Source organism: Natrix helvetica, assembly GCF_964273705.1.
Source record: "Natrix helvetica genome assembly, chromosome: 4".
NCBI lineage: Eukaryota > Metazoa > Chordata > Lepidosauria > Squamata > Natricidae > Natrix > Natrix helvetica.
Genome location: NC_138550.1, coordinates 105,238,654 through 105,255,270, shown reverse-complemented (window position 1 = coordinate 105,255,270; position 16,617 = coordinate 105,238,654). Strand labels below are relative to the sequence as shown.

Here is a 16,617-nt window from a genome sequence, read left to right as displayed (position 1 = left end):
AATGCGTTCCCCCCTTCTCCTACAGAGGATTTTGTCTGAGATGCTTTGTCATGTTACAGCTCTCTCCTGGACTTAGATTTATTTGATCAGACCATTGTCTTGGTTGCACCTCTTCCACCTGTTTCTCAGGGTTATTCCTTCTGCCCTTTACCTTGGATGGGAGAGGGGGATTGTTTCCTTTTTGTAATTGAAATTGAGATTAATATTGAAACAATTTAGAAATTGAGATGGTAGAAAGCACTAAATACTACTAGTAATTATTAAAATTAAATCTGAGGTGGGCAGAATCTTAGTTGTTTTTACTCACAACTGTTCATTTTGCTTAAAATGGCAATAAAGCTATTTTTATTGGATCTGGCCAGAACCAAACCTAGATAAGAAGCTATTGTGCTATGATTTTCATAAATATAAATCATAATATACTTGCTTTCGAGAACTGCCTTTGGCTGAATGGGGCCATGTTTCTGTGTTATTTCCCCAAATCTATTACTTTCTTCTACTACAGCGATGGTGAACCTTTTTTGGCTCGTGTGCCACAAGTGGGGGGAGTACAGGGGGGGTCATGTGCGAGCATGCCGCACCCATAATGCAATGTGCGACCCCTCCAGTGCGCATGCGCGCACAACGCGCCACCCCCATTTTTACATGCTTCTTTCGCCCTGCCCAGGCTTGAGGCTTTATAGGAGCCTGGGGAGGGCAAAAAGAGCCTCCCCCGCCCCCCTGGAGGCCCTCCAGAGGCTTCAGGGACCGTCCGGAGGCTTCCCCGAAGCCTTCGGAATGCTTAAAACGACCCTCCGAGCAAACCGGAAGTGACTTCCGGTTTGCTCGGAGGGTCGTTTTAAGCGCTCCGAAGGCGTCAGGGAAGCCTCCGGACGGTCCCTGAAGCCTTCGGAGCGCTTAAAATGACCCTCCGAGCAAACCGGAAGTGACAAAATGTTTTATAGATGGCACCTAGCACCAACAAGGCAAAGCCGTATATTGATAGTGGTTAGAGTCATAACAAAAACGTAGAAACTGGTGGTGCTCCTGCAAAATAGGAATGTGCAGGTAAACTTCCGTGAGATCAATCGAGGTAAGCATATCCCCGTTGCGAACACCCTCCAGAATGGTACTTAGTGATTGCATCTTAAAGCATCGATATCGAAGAGTTTAACCGTTATAAATTCAAAATGGCCCTCCAGCCCCCCGAGGCCTTGGGTATGACGAACAAAACTGAATAAAAACCTTGTCTGACCTGAGTCGCCAGAACTTCCTGAATGGCTTTAACATCTAAAAGATGCTGGATGGCTACACTCATCAGAAGACGCCTCTGGGGGTTACCAGAAACCAGGCACCTAACAAAGAATTTGGGTGGAGGTGAGATAAACTCCACGGCCAGACCAAACCTGACTGTGTTTCTGACCCAGGAATTGGATGTTATGGCGTCCCATCGGTCAGCAAAAAATTATAACCTTAAGTTACTTAAGTTTCACAATAACCTAAATGGGTGTAACTTGGCTCAGCAGTTTGAATTTTCACTCTGTGACTGGAAGTCTCATTTGCCACATATTTTAAGTAAAACTGTAAAACGTGAATGTGATGATATTTCTAACCTTTTTTTCCTCTTTACATTCTATAATGGAAAAATGAGTTGGTGGAAGTAAAAAAATGGGGGGGGGGAATTCAAATGATATAATTAAGCTTTTCTGAAATTGCCTTTTCAATCTGGAACTTAAATATTTAATCAATGTGCATCAAATGTTTTACATGATGAAAATATGGTTTAGAGTCAATTATGTATAGAATGAGTAACTTCTGCCTACAGAAACTAAATATTCCTCAGCATGATTAACATCTATTACAAGAACAAAAATAGAGAATCAAAAGTTATCAAGAAAACCGTTTCGCAAGCTACAAAGAGGGATACATCAATATACATGCGCATATTCTCTATAATTTTTATTCAATGTGACTGTGGAATTTGTTGGAAAAATTGTCTATTCCCTTCTGATTTGAATTTTAGTAGATAGTGAAATAATTTATTATTCTTATAGTGTACAGGGCTTTCAAGAATATGTTCAACAAAAATCAAAGTGAGCAATTATTATGGAAATGTAGAACTACGAAGAAAAAAACCATTCCAAAATAACTTATGCAGTTTCAAAAAACGGTCATACAAAAATTATTTTGGTTGATGTAAGACAAGAAGTAATTGACAACAGAAAATCTAAGTGAACTGTGTGGGTTCCTTGGAACAAAACTTTGTCAAACTTATCCAATTTTCTTTTCCCCACCAAAGGAACTCAGTCCAAACGTAATAGCCATTCTCCATTAAACATTCACCGCTATTATTTTTAAAAAGGAAATAATTATAGAACAAGGAGACTCCTTTCTGATAAGTCATGAAAACTGTAAATGTTATGATAAGTGAAATAATTTCATTGAAAACTACCAATTATCTTATGATATTCTACCAGAGACTTTATTAGGCAAATTTGCATGAAACATATGCATCCCAAAATATCAGTTCAGCAGATAGCGCCATGTGTCCTCATTTTTTTTAAAAAAGCCATGTTTTCAAATATAATATATAAAGGCATAATATTGCTAAGTTATTTGTAATAAGACAAACCAATTTTTAATACGATCATATACTAGCATAGGAATTGAGCACTTATGACCTGAAGGTACAGATTAAGATGCTCTACAGATGCAAACTGCAGTTACATAAAACTATATATCTACAATTCCTTTAAATAGCACAGCTTTTTTATATAACACTAATAGTAAGTGTTAACACCACGAGTTAATGTGGCAAGATTAACAAGGTTACCTATCTGGTGGTTGTTAAGTTTTTTTAAAGTGTGAAATGACTGAAAGCACTGGAGAGAAATGTAAATTTGGTAATGATCGTGAATAAATTTACTTTAAATGTTACAAGAATTACTCCTTACAAATGTTGTGAATATTGTTCCATATTCGAAGGATTTTTTTCTCCTTAGTAAAAAGGAAAATCCTTTCCGAATCTTCACCTAGAATAGTGATGGCGAACCTTTTTTGGCTCGCGTGTCATAAGTAGGGGGAGCGCGGGGGGGCCGTGTACAGGCGTGCCACACCCATAATGTAATGTGCGACCCCCCCAGTGTGCATGCGCGCACTACAGGTGCGACCCCCCATTTTTACATGCTTTTTTCGCCCTCCCCAGGCTCCAGAGGCTTTATAGGAGCCTGGGGAGGCGAAAACAGCCTCCCCCCCCCGGATGCCCTCTGAAGGCTTCCCTGAAGCATCCGGAGCAGTCAAAACGACCCTCCGAGCAAACCAGAAGTGACTTCCGGTTTGCTCGGAGGGTCGTTTTGAGCACTCCGAAGGCTTCAGGCACCGTCAGGAGGCTTCCCTGACGCCTTCAGAGCGCTCAAAACGACCCTCCGAGCAAACCTGAAGTCCATTCCCGAACTTCCGGTTTGCCCATAGGGCCGGTTTTTTGCGTTCCGGAGGCTTCACAGAAGCTCATGAAGCCTCCGGAGGGCCTCAGGGGGGGTGGGGGGCTCTTTTCGCCCTCCCCAGGCTCCTATAAAGCCTCTGGAGCCTGGGGAAGGTGAAAAATGGCTTTAAAAAAGGGTGAACTCAGCTGGCCAGCGCGTGCATGCACGCTGGCCAGCTGACAGGGCAGCGCCTCGCGTGCCCTGACAAATGGCTCTACGTGCCACTTGTGGCACACGTGCCATAGGTTCACCATCACTGACCTAGAACTTCAGATTTATCCTGCTCATGAAAATCTTTGCAAAACTTCAACAGCTTAAGACTGACAGGATAACTGTATATTTTGACTCTTTAGGATACCACGATCATAGAAAGCTGCCTTATGCAGTAACAGAGTACTGAGTTGGAGGGGACCTTGGAGGTTTTCTTGTCCAACACCCTACACAGCACTATATCTAACTGTTCCATTTAACTTAGTATGTGGGAGGAATAATCTTTCTACCTAAAGGTATGTCCAAAGTAAGTTTAAGTCTATCATTAAGGTAAATTTATTGCCCAAAGGGATGATTGTTTGATGCATGTCAAATTCTAATTCTGCCGACTGCTAGCAGTTTGATCCTAGCTGGCTCAAAGTTGACTCAGCCTTCCATCCTCTGAGGTTGTTAAAATGAGAACCCAGATTGTTGGGGGCAATATGCTGACTCTGTAAACTGCTTAGAGAGGGCTGTAAAGCACTATGAAGCGGTATATGAGTCTAAGTGCTATTGCTATAGTGATCCAAGTGTCTGTATTTGGTCTATTCATCTCATAGGTGGATGCTTTTTGTGTTGCTACAAAATAAAGTTACCTGTCCACTACTATGTCACCTATATTATGTCACCTAGGTTCATCTGTTGTAATACATGTACATGCATATCTATATGTCTTGCACATTAATATATGCTATATTTTTTACTACTTCAATACTTTTTTCCATATTGATTGTTTCATATTGGTTCTATGGCACTTTTCTGCAATAGGTTCAGTCTCCAAGCAAGACTATTAGTACTCATCTCTCCATTGATGCTGTGATTGAAAGCTTCTCTTTCTGGTTTTTCAATCTTCTGATTTACTCAGGTTACACATTTCATAGCCTTAGATAGCTGCTGATAAAACTATGGCATTGAAAGCAAAATACTTTTGCTTTAGTTTTCTCATCGATTATAAAATTGGTTTTATGCAGTTAAAGCTGAGCCATACTACTTTTCCCCTGGTAAGTAGATGTAGGAATTGGCATCCTCTTTCATCTCATCTAGTTTCATGTCATGGTATGGGTGGAAATGATTTCACAAACATTGTTTTTTTTTTCAGTTGATGTTCAGTCTGAATGCTCACCACACTGAAACACACTGTGCATTTTTAAAACACAGCCTGACTCTTGGACACTGTGCTGATGATCACTGGGTCATTGGCAAACTGGAGGTGGGTTAGCTTCTCGCTACTGATGTTGATACATTTATTTCCCCAATTGAGCTGCCTGTAAATTTATTCTGAATTTTTAAGGATATCAGCTATTTACAAGATCTCAAGTATTGGAATATCTCATTATGTTTTAAAAACTTGGCTCTCATTATATTGGAAATATAAAATGGAGGGGACATCTCTTTTTTGGTTTAATAACCATCAATTTATTAATCTGGAGTTACAAAAGATATCATATTAGATTAGTTTTGAATTATATAGCAAAAATTTGGGATACACATTCAGTGAATTTATCAATTATGGGTACAGCTAATAAGTAACATAAATACAATTGTTACTGTTACAATCTCATGACAAACTGCAATTATTATTAAACTCTCATCCAGCCATTATATCATATATGTATTTAGGCTTAAGTCCTGCTCAGAATCAGAGGCTTATCATTTATTTATTTATTTATTAAAATTTATGCCATCCGATTACCAGTAATTCTAGGTGCTTCACAAGTAAAATCACAGAGAATAAGAAAATGATGTAACATTGAAAACAAATATTTTAAAAGTTGCCAAAAAAAAGGAGCCAAACAGCATGAAGGAGGAAGCTTCAATTATCTTTGCTAAAGACCTTCAAGGCCCTTCAAAAAACTAGCAGAGTAGGGCCATCTGGATCCTAGGGACAACCTCAATCCAGAGGGCAGGCTCTGCAGAAGAGAAGGCACAATTCCAGTGTCCTGATAGTTGGCATTATTTAATCAAAGGTGCATCAACCCTGCTGGATCAAATCAGCTGGCAAATATTGTGAGAGATACAGTAAGTAGTTCCTGAAATCTCAGTTCTATGCTACATAGGTAACAACTAGCACCTTGATTCTCATTTGGAAACAAATTGGGAATCGGTACAGTTGTGGAGCAGAAGTATGGACATACCAAGGCATGACTATCAGGCCCTGTGCCACTACACTCTCGACCAACTGAATCTCCCAGGTGGTCTTCAAGGGCAGCCTATGGAAACTGCATCGTAGGATTTAAGTCACGAGGTAACCAGGGCATGAATAACTGATCTAGGAGACTGCATCTGGCACACCACATGAAGTTGCAAACAGGAAGGTCTTTCCAGCTTCTTACTGAGCAAAGACTGTGAATCCAGGAAGACCCTCCGATGCTTACCATTTTTGAAAGAAGAAGTGGAAAATCTACTCTGGGAAGGGGCAGACTTGGTAGGATTAAATCAGACGCAATTCCTTCCCATCCACATCTGCATAGCCTCCAGCATTAAAAAAGACACACAACAGAAAGAAGACATAGAAAGAGAGCAAGGAATTAATGGTCACATACATGCAAAACCATTATTTTCAAATGCTATTTGAAAATAACTGCAAAGACTAGGAGTCAACAAGGTCATTAGAAATATTGGCCAAAACGACAAATAGGATCAAAATGTGAATACTGGAGTAAGATGAAACTATAATTGGCAGGAAGGCACATAAACAAAAACAACAACACAGAGATATGGGTGAGTCAAAAAAGGAAACAATGGAACAACCTAAAGATTTAGTGAAGAAATGGAAACGAATAAAAAAACTTCAACAAAGGATACATACTGTAATAGATGTATCAAAATTGAAAAAAAATCAATTGCAATTAAGAATGAAGAGAGGTAAGAGGTGCAATTTAGAAAAAAAAATAATGAGGTGCCAGAGTGATTTTTAATTTAATCCCAAAATAAGTGCCCTCTTGATGCACTGTTGTTCCTACAGTTCCTCAGCTAGCATGTGATAGCACATCTGGATAGCGAAATTGGAAAAGACTACTGTACTTTTCAGGGTAACTGGAATCTTGTGATAAAATTTAAAATAAATACACAAGCCACCCAACATATGTTTGTCACTGTTTTTCTACCTTCCCATGCTTTGATAAAAATATTATGATAATATCAGGAAAAGAAAGAAACTATTCCTGTCAACAAAGCTAATTAAAGATTGTTTTTTTAAATCCCCAACTCACAGAGACCTGCTGTTGCATCTCATTAATGTAAATGCTGTATTCTAGGAGAAAAAAGTGTGAATAGTGAAAGCAACATCGGATGCCCACAGTTCTTGTTAGATAAATAGGACATCATTAAGGTAAAGTGAGGGGTCTCTTTTGTCTGTTTAGTATCAAGATCTCAGATTAAAATTTCTGAAAAAAGCTAAAAGAGTCATTGTAAATTTCAATCACATACTATGTATAAAGCTCTCAATTGGCAGAACATTTTATGGACTGTAAACATGGGAGAGAAAACTTAAGAGATTGGCCTCTGGATTTTTTTCTAAATGCTTTACCAGCAATGCCCACAGGGTATTAAACACATGTTAAATGTGTGTATATTTAGGTTCTGCTTTCATGATCCATACATGCACATGTATGTGCATATTGGGAAGCTATGGGCTGTGAGTTGCATTCTAGCTATTTACACACTATCCTTGAAGTTACAACTGCTTCCCTCCCACCTGAGCTCTAGTTCCATGGCAAACATCTGTTTTCCATGTAGCAAATTCTAGTTTCAGTCCTTGGCATCTGCAGTCAGCTTTTTAACAGTCGGTTACAACTTTGAACAGTTGTTAAATAAATTGAGGATACTTGTAGTGATTGTTACTTCCATGAAAGATAACTAGGATTATAACATTCACTCATCTTAATTCATATAAACTAATTTAAATGACTAAAATAAAAAATTGTGCATTGGTCTGAATTCGTGTTAGGTACCTTAGTGATACTGTTAACAGTCCTCCAGGGTTTCTACCTGTGCTGACTGTAGATACCAAGGGCTGAAGCTGCAATCTTCTTACATAGGAAGCAGATGCTAGATTCTTCTGCATGCAGAAAGCATATCTAGTTGTATCCTTTTAGCTCAATCTTGCCAATGCTGCAGGCAATACCTCAATGCTTCTCATCCTATCTGGAGAGATACATAACACATTATCAATGAGTTAAATAAGGAAAGGACAGATGGAATAAAACTCTTAACATGCGGCATTTGGGCTAGGAGGTTAAGCCAATTCTGCTGGTGATGTGATCATCTTGATCTGAGCTTGATCATGAGTTATATTTTCTCATTGTGGTTTTAATTTTTGCATGCTGCCCAGTCATTGTTGTGAGATGGGGAACTAAATAGGTCATTTACATAAATAAATTTTAAAAAATAAAATATTGCCATATCATATGGCTCAGAGCAAAACATGCTGGTTTAAACACAGAAACAGCACTAGGACAATGGACCTTTTAATGAACCAGGTATTGGATTCTTGAAATGAAAACTGTACCGAGTAAAGAGTCTGTGATGTTCTCAAGTTTCAACAGAAACATTCTACTCAGCACAACAGTTTTAAATGATGGAGAAAGAGAAGACTGTGAAAAGGTTATAGTAAATGGTCTTAAGAATTTTCTTCTTTGATATCTATAAATTAGATACTAAAGAAAAAAAAATTCTCAAGACCATTTAAATTAGATAAAAGATTATTCAATATATCAAAATCTATACTTTTTGATTAAAACTACAAGTAAACTGCTTGCAGATAGAGATAGACATGGAAATAAACAGAATGTTCTATTACTGAACATTTGGGGCAGCAGAAGAAATATTTGGAGCCTCCTGTTCAACAGCCTGACACATATATTGATGTTCCCAAAGCTCAACTTCTTCAAAATACAATTCTTGCCTGGCTGGAAATAAGACTGTTAGTGAAAGGAAGGCCAACTATTACATATCTGATGAAATTAAAATCATTCCTAATCATACCAACTAAGCTAAAGATACAGACTGTTCTGATGAACTTCCAATTCCAAATTGCACAACAAACACAGGGATAGACTGTTTCTCACTTGAGAAAATTCTGAACATGCTATATCCTGTTCACACTTTGAACTTAATCAACAAAATGACCTCATTCACTTAATTAGTAGAGATGGATCAGGGTTAGATTGTATAAATTCCAAAAATAGATTAATTTACCTAGTCAATTAACTAGCAAGGTTATATTTATCTCCAAATCAGCCCAAACTAAATTTCCATAAGGCGACTACTAACTATGTCTCCTTGATATGAAGTCCTAAAAAGGTGATGGATGATCCTACAAACACGATCTCTCTTTGAATAATTCCATATGACAGCCTTAAGCTGTCTCCAACACTAAAATGATTTCAGTTAGAAACGAAGCTAGATTTTCCGTCTGTTCTCCAACTCTGGCAGTAATACTGGTGAGCTGCCTGTCTAAAGAGGACTTGTCAAGCACCCCAATTGGTAAATTCTTTCACTATTTACTTACCTGTGTGTGCTAGAACAAGCACCAATCACTTTCCTCTTGAGGACATGTGGCCTATATTGACAGATCTTCTCTATGCCCTATGTATGATATACATTCCCATTCATCAGTGGAATCCTGAAAAACAAAGAGTTTTACCATTCTTCTTCTTTGGTTTAGAAGGGAAAATCAATTTGACAATTCTACCAACCTTGCCTGTTCCACAAGTAAATTGGGGAAAAAACTCAGAAGCCCCCACCCAACCCACAGCTTTTCCAGAGGTCCACTGGTGAAGTTGTAAAAAGTGTGCGGTGCAGATAACCCATCACAAAAACAGCTACAAAGAGCAGTGTGAGGGGGCACTGTATGAACAATATGGACGCTGTGGTATTGTTGTACTTGCAAATGACTACTGACTGGAGGGAAGGAGCATAACACACAATAGCTAACTGGCTTAGGGTGATCACACAGAAGCAGGGAAGAATTGCTTTTGATGTGGGACAAGAAAAAACAAGTGGAGATTGCTTTGTGTTATTTAGTATTCGTTTATTAAACTTTCCTGCATTCTGGTCTTCATGAGACAGTTGGGGGCCATCCTGGCACTAGGGCAAGCAGAATGTGCTCCGAAGAACGTTATGTGCTCTAACTTTGCTATGTTTTCTTCCAATCTCTCCACTACTTTCCTCTGGCAATTTTCCTCCCTGGTTTCATTCAGGCTTTGCAAAAAGAAAAAGGAAGTGGGCCAGGAAGTAATAGGCTCTTTTCACCAGCCGAGAAGTCTTTTTAAAAGGCACCGCACAATAACCCCAAGACATTCCCAGTCCAAAACTCCCGAAACATTTAGTGTGAGTCAATGTCAGAGGGGATGGTTAGTTGTTCCTTTTAGGGCCATTAACTGGGGGGGGGGGGGAGATTAAATGTTTATTTTGCTTTGGCACGAAACGTACTTAATTGCATGTGGATTTTTTCCCCCTGCAGAAACGGATATATGTAATAACGCATTTGTAACCATGGCATTGCAAACTACGGGGACAAAAGCTGTGCTCTTAACAAAATAAATCAGCTTCAGTCTCGGGAAGGGCAGATGCCATGCCCTCTCTAGGCCGCTGTCTGGCCTGGGGCTCGATCATCCGCTTGATCACTGTTTTAAAAAAACTTAACAAACGTTTCAAAAACTCTGCTCGCAGCTTATCACCCGGGGACAAGTCGCCTGCAAACGGCAACTACCCAGAAAGGTGTGCTTAGGCAGATGCTCTATAATGCCCGCCATTCACTGAGGAGAAAAACGCGCTCTCCTTGGAACGACTTAAATAAGAGCCCGTTTCAAAAGCCCGGGAGTGGGAGGGTAAAAACCACACCCTTTCCCCCAGAAACGTCTTCTTTGAAAGGGCGGCCGCTTTCAGATTGCGCTGGTGTGACCCACCGGGAGAAACCTGAAAACAGCGCTAGCGGGCCGAGCTTCTGAAGCTGGATGAAATTACGCGCCTCTCGCCCTCATGCATAAAACATGGCGCCGGAGGCGGTGGAAGCTGGGCTCCCGGACAGCAGAGCCAGGTAACCGGGACCGATCGCTCTTGTGTTTCCCTGGAACTGTCGGTGGCGGGCCGTGCGCTCCGCCGTCGGAGGGGAAACTGGGGGCTAAAGCTTCTCGCTGGGCGCCGGATTCCTCCTCCACGGCACGTGCATCCCCGCCTCGCCTTCCGCGCGACTTTTGGCGTCGCCGCCACTGCACACCCTCCGCGCTTCTCTCCATGGAGCTCCGGCCGGGCCCACGCTGTCGATGCCTTGTGAGGAACAGACTTTGGAGGCGGAGGACCGAGCGCCGGCGTTTCTGCAGTAAGTGGCCCCGAAGCGAACATTTCGCTGTTACTCAAAGAAGGCGGGAAATGGCTTTTCCGCGCGCCCCTCCTTTCCTCGTAGGGCCTGTTGCGAGCTTTTGGGGAAGTTCCTTCCCGCTCCTCGGTAGTCCCGGTTGTGAAGAGAAATCTCGCCCTAGACGCCCACCTAAGATTTAATTCGCCTTACGACTCCTCGGAGCTTTAAAGTAATTTAAAAGAAGGGTGCAGCTATTTCCCCCCTCTGAAACAGAAACGGGGCCCATACCTCGTAGGAGCCCTTTACTTCCAATTACTCTCCTGTGCTACTCTGCTGTTTATCGGTAATGAGATAGTAAAGAGACTGGCTCTGTGCCCAGCCTCCGTTCCCATGGCCTTCTTGTTTTATTTATTTATTTATACAATTTATAAGCCGTCCATTTTACCTCCTGGTAAGCTACCTCTTAGCTTTTCTCCTGTGGTTGGGAAGGGGATGCAGTGGCTGAAACTGGGCCTATTAGGCAAATCTAATTTTTGGCAGAAAGTAGAAGTTGTTCTTTTGCTAGAAAGTAGAAAACGAACAAAAACAGGGCCTGGAATTATTGTCTATGCCAGTGTTTCTATGTGGGGAATTCTGGGAGATGAAGTCACCAGGTTAAAATTGCCCAGGTTGAAAAACACTAGTCTATGCAACTGTCTAAGGCAGGGGTCCCCAAACCTGATAACTTTAAGACTTGTGTACTTCAACCCCCAGCTGGCTGGAGAATTCTGGGAGTTGAAGTCCACAAGTCTTAAAGTTGCCAAGTTTGAAGACCTCTGGTCTAGGGAGATTCCAATCATCCAGGTTCTGGTTGTCCCAAAGGTGCTTTAATGAAGAAGCTTCTCAAATGAGAAGCAAAACGTTTTCAATGGGGAAAAAAAACCCCAAGAAAGTTCAGTTGCCTTTTGGAAAAACTCTATGCAACTTAACACTGTGATGGATAAACAACTCAGGAACTACAACTCCCAGAATTCTTTGATATTGGCCAAGTTGATTGGTCGTATGGAAATAAAATTCGATTCATTTGATACCAGTTCTGTTTGACGTACAACTGCAGTTAGTCTGAATAATTTCTGAATAATGCAGATTTCTGAATAATGCAGTGAAATTGCCCCCACCAGTCCAGCAGCCAAAAATACCAATTGTATTTTTGTCAGGTTAAAAGTACGCATAATGTCATGTGCAGCTCTTTTACCAACACTTTAAATCCAGAGTAGCTATGAATTTAGGTTTATCACATTTATGTCCCAAACAGTCAAAAGATTATTGATATTTCAAATATGGCAAGCTTTGCAACCTCTTTCTGTAAATTTCAGGTGGTAGCTGCTTTGAGTTTAGATGATAGGATAAACTAGGACTTTGAGTAAAGAGCCAAAGGAAGAGGCAGTAAGTTGGCAATGCATGCTAGTTGACTACATTTGTTGACTTAGATGTATTGGGTAAACAAGGCAAGAAACTGAAGGCAGCAACCAGTCCTTGTGGCTGTGATATTTCTTTAATCACCTGGACAGTGAGATAGTTAAGAATAGTTTGCTGCACTACGTTATGGAGAAATGTTTGATTGATACATGACACTAAGCCATGAATTGTTGATTATGCCATACTAAACTGTAATTTCAAATCATATTGCTTGTATCTGCATGATTTTATTTAATAATTTAATATAAATCTCTGAAATTACACAATTCATTGAAATATATATCCTGTGGTCTGGGTTCCTATCATACACTAGGTTAAAATGTAATTGACTGGTTTTGATTGCATATTAGTCTAGTGAATATTCAGTAAATTTTATCTGTATGGCTGATATATTACTGCATGCTGTGGTGAAGCATTATGTATAATAGAAATGAACAGAAGAAATAGTTTACCCAAATCAGATAATTAATCAGATTAAGGATCAATAGAAGTTACAAGCAAAATTTAAAAGACTGATTATCCTGGAGTCTCATGTATTTTTCTCTTGTCAGGAAACCAGGTGCACAGAAATTCTTATTGGACACTGATCAAAAAGGAGTGCACACAATAGTGTTTCTTGGAAAGTCAAGTGGTCCACATCTCACAATACTTTAGTTTGCTAAACCAGACAATTGAAATGAAAAATAGTTTTAGATTATAGTTAAGGCACCTTACATTTTAATAGTTTAAAGCAGTGGTTCCCAAACTTTTTCAGTCTACCGCCCCCTTGGTGCTACAAAGTGATCCTCAGTGCCCCCCACTCAGTGGTGGAATTCAATTTTTTTTTTTCCTACCGCTTCTGTGGGCATGGTTTGGTGGGCATGGCTGGGGGGGTGTCATGTGACTGGGCTGTTTGCACGACGGAAGGAAGATAGTAACAGTAAAATTCAAAACTGTAACAATTAATTGCACATTTATTCAAAATCAACTTAAAAACATTTTTAGTTAATGTTAATTCAACAAAATTGTTGAACATGATCCAGTGATACCAGGTTTTCAAAGTCTGATAGTCATTTATCAAGAACCTTAGTAACTAGTAACTTAATAAACTCAGTAAAATTTAGTAACTACTTCACTGTTCAGTAAATTCTTAATGTGATGGATGGGCTTGATAAAGTGATACCAGTTTCCCAATATCTGGTTTTAAGTCACCTAGCAGGAGTCTTAAATCACCATGTTCAGTAATCTGGAGTTGATTTCTTTGCTTGGAGAGAAGTTGGATGACCACACTGAAGCCATGTTCCACCAAATATGATGTTGGAAATGCAATAAGGAACTTCTTAACTGTCCATAGTCCAGAATAGCGATCAGAAATTTCTTTCTGTAACCGAAACTCTTGGTACGATTTCTTAAACTTTGGCTTTAGCTCAATGTCATTTTACAGCTCTATGAGTTGTTCCTCCACTACCCCATCTTCCTCTGTATCTGAACATGGATTTAGCACCCAACATGGAATTTCCATCAAAAGAAGATCCTGATATCACTCAGACATATCTTTATGCAGCATGTCCAAATGGTCACAAAAAACTTGAAGATCATCATCTTGTATCCCACCTTTCTCTTCTAGCTCAGAGAAGCTCAGAAATTGGTATAGCTCGCAATGGCCTATATTGTGCTTGAATGGAGTTAACTTTGAAATAAATGTAGAGATGACAGATTTGGCCTTAATAAGAATTGACCTAATTTCCTTGCAACTGCAAATTCATTTCATTGAACTTTGCAAATAGTTCTGATAAATAAGCAATGTCATGTCTGATCTCTTTGAGTTCACCACTGAGCAAGGCATTCTTGTCTTCAAAAAACTCCACAACAGTGTCAAAAAGATTGTAAAAGCGTCTCACACAGTTGCCTTTTGATAGCCAACGAACATCTGTATGAAGCAGCAAACGATCAAAATCTTCATCATTGAAAAGGTATTGAAAAGGTGACTTATGACAATTTTTGACAATTATGACCATTGTAGCATCCCCATGGTCATAAGATCAAAATTTGGATGCTTGGCAACTGACTCATACTGTATTTATGATGGTTGCAGTTTCCCAAGGTCATATGATCATCTTTTGCAACCTTCTTTTTTATAAAATTTTATTGGTTTTTCAAAATTTATAGGGAAAAGGGTAAATGGACAGGTATACAAATTTTGGCAGTTGCAAAGTGTGTGAGGCCCCCCTCCCTCCATACCCATAGCGTACATTTATATATAATGCATTAGTATATAATTGATTATAATCAGCATATTAGTTCTATTATTAAATTCAATCAAATTAAACATTACAATATAAAATCCAAATATAATTCCATTTTCACTTTCGGTCAATTTATAATAATATGATTTTCATATTTATTTCTGTGATCTGAGTCTTCTTGCTATTGCCCCATCTCCCTCCACTGGCAGAGCTCTGGCCCCTCCCGTGTCCTGCGTGTCCGTTGTAGTGTCTGGTGATTTCTCTAGGAGTGTTTTATTTTTTTCCATAAAGGCCTGCGCCTCTATGGGTGAATTAATTCTGATTCTTGTCTCCTCCCAGAATATCAGCATACCTTCAGGCATCAACCATCTAAACCACACCCCTTTCTGGTATAATTTATTCGCTAATTGCGAATAATTTTTTCTTTTTTCTCTAATCTTCTTAGGGATCTGCTTCAGAATGGTTATCTCCATATCATGATATGTCAATGCTTGCCCCCTTTGTACACCCAGAATTTCATCTCTTGTGGTTTTTCTAAGGAATTTAATGTGAACCTCCCTGGGTAAATTGTGTGTTCTAGCATAAGCTGAGTTCACTCTATAAACCAGATCTATATCCCACCCCATCTGTTGTTTTTCTTTGTGTGTATAGTCAGCCAGAATGTTTGTCATGATGTCCCTTATATTTTCCCCATCTTCTTCTATAACATTTTGAAATCTAAGATAATAGGACATTCTCTCAAATTCTAATTTCATCTGTTGGATGTCAAGATCTTTGTTCCCTTTCTGCACAGCTTCCACCACCCCCCTCACCTCCTCCACCCCCCCTTCCACAAGATTCAGTCTTTGTGAGTTCTTATATATTTGGGCTTGATTTTCTTTAATTTCATCTTTCATTTCCCTTAACTGTTTCTTGATTTCCTCCTGGCCCTGTAGAATTTGTTGAAGCATTTGTTGAAAGTCCATCTCTGTAGTCTTATGTTGCATCAGTTCTGTTATCTTTGACTGTGTGGCTGGACTGGATGTTGCGGATGTTGGAGCAGAAGTAGCAAAGCCAGGTTTTCCAGGAGGGGGTCTTTTAGATGCCATCCTTTATAACGTTAAAAGTTCAGTCCAAATATGAAGTAAGCAATTAGAAAAGAAGGGTAGCCAGGTGAATCCGGGAGCAGAATAACCAGGCAGAAGAGAATCTCTCCAATAAGTCTGGCAATAGATAGAAAATTTCCCCTAGAAGGTTAAAAAAATACCAATCCACAAGAGGTTCCTCTGGGAGACACGGAGACAAAGACCGGAAGCCTGAATTTTAAAGGTGGAGTCAGGTTTCAGAGTTCATAAAGACAACGGAAGTGTGCCATCTTGCCCTGCCAGTTTTGGGCACAGAGGCGTAACAAAGTTTTAAAAAGTTCCAAAAGTCCTCAAATCATTGTAATATGTAAAATTAAATTGAAAAGAAAATCATCTCAGCCTAAGTGAGGCTTCATTCGTTGGCTCTCCCCCCTCCTCCTTCCCCGGGGGCTGAGAGCAAAATTGTTTCTTGCCGCTTGTCCAAGGGGGGGGGGGAAACCCCCCTCCCTCCAGCCGCACCTCCAAAATGCTCCGAAAGTTGTTTTAAAGTTTTAAAAGCTGAATCAAATCTTCATGCAAAGTAAGGGATGAAGAGAGAGGCAACCTCACCGCACCGCAGCTGCTTCCTTCAATTGTAGCATTCTCCAGTCGGCTTGTAGCGAGGCGCGAGGCGTGGAAACGCGATGCGCCCTCCGAGCTTGCTCCCCGGTGCCTTGGGCGCGCGAGAGAGCCCCCGCCGGCTGCCGCCGCTGCAGGAGACCTCCGCGATGCCGCCCCACCGGCAGGACCCCTCTGCGGGGTGTCCTGTGCCCCCCAAGGAGTGGGGAAGCCCACCGGGGAGCCGGAGCGGGCAAAGA

At 40.3% G+C, this 16,617-nt stretch overlaps 1 protein-coding gene across 2 annotated transcripts in view; it reads left to right on the top strand.

The window, feature by feature from the left end:
• The first annotated feature begins 10,508 nt into the window (after positions 1 to 10,508).
• Positions 10,509 to 16,617, top strand: part of RIPOR2 (RHO family interacting cell polarization regulator 2) — a 133,316-nt gene continuing 127,207 nt past the window's right edge. The window contains exon 1 of one of the 2 annotated variants that reach the window (XM_081952755.1): positions 10,509 to 10,752. In XM_081952755.1, coding sequence (XP_081808881.1) covers positions 10,695 to 10,752 — 58 coding nt within the window. In that variant the 5' untranslated portion in view covers positions 10,509 to 10,694. Of the gene's footprint in view, positions 11,035 to 16,617 lie in introns of both variants that reach the window. The other variant, XM_081952753.1, reaches the window with a different exon arrangement.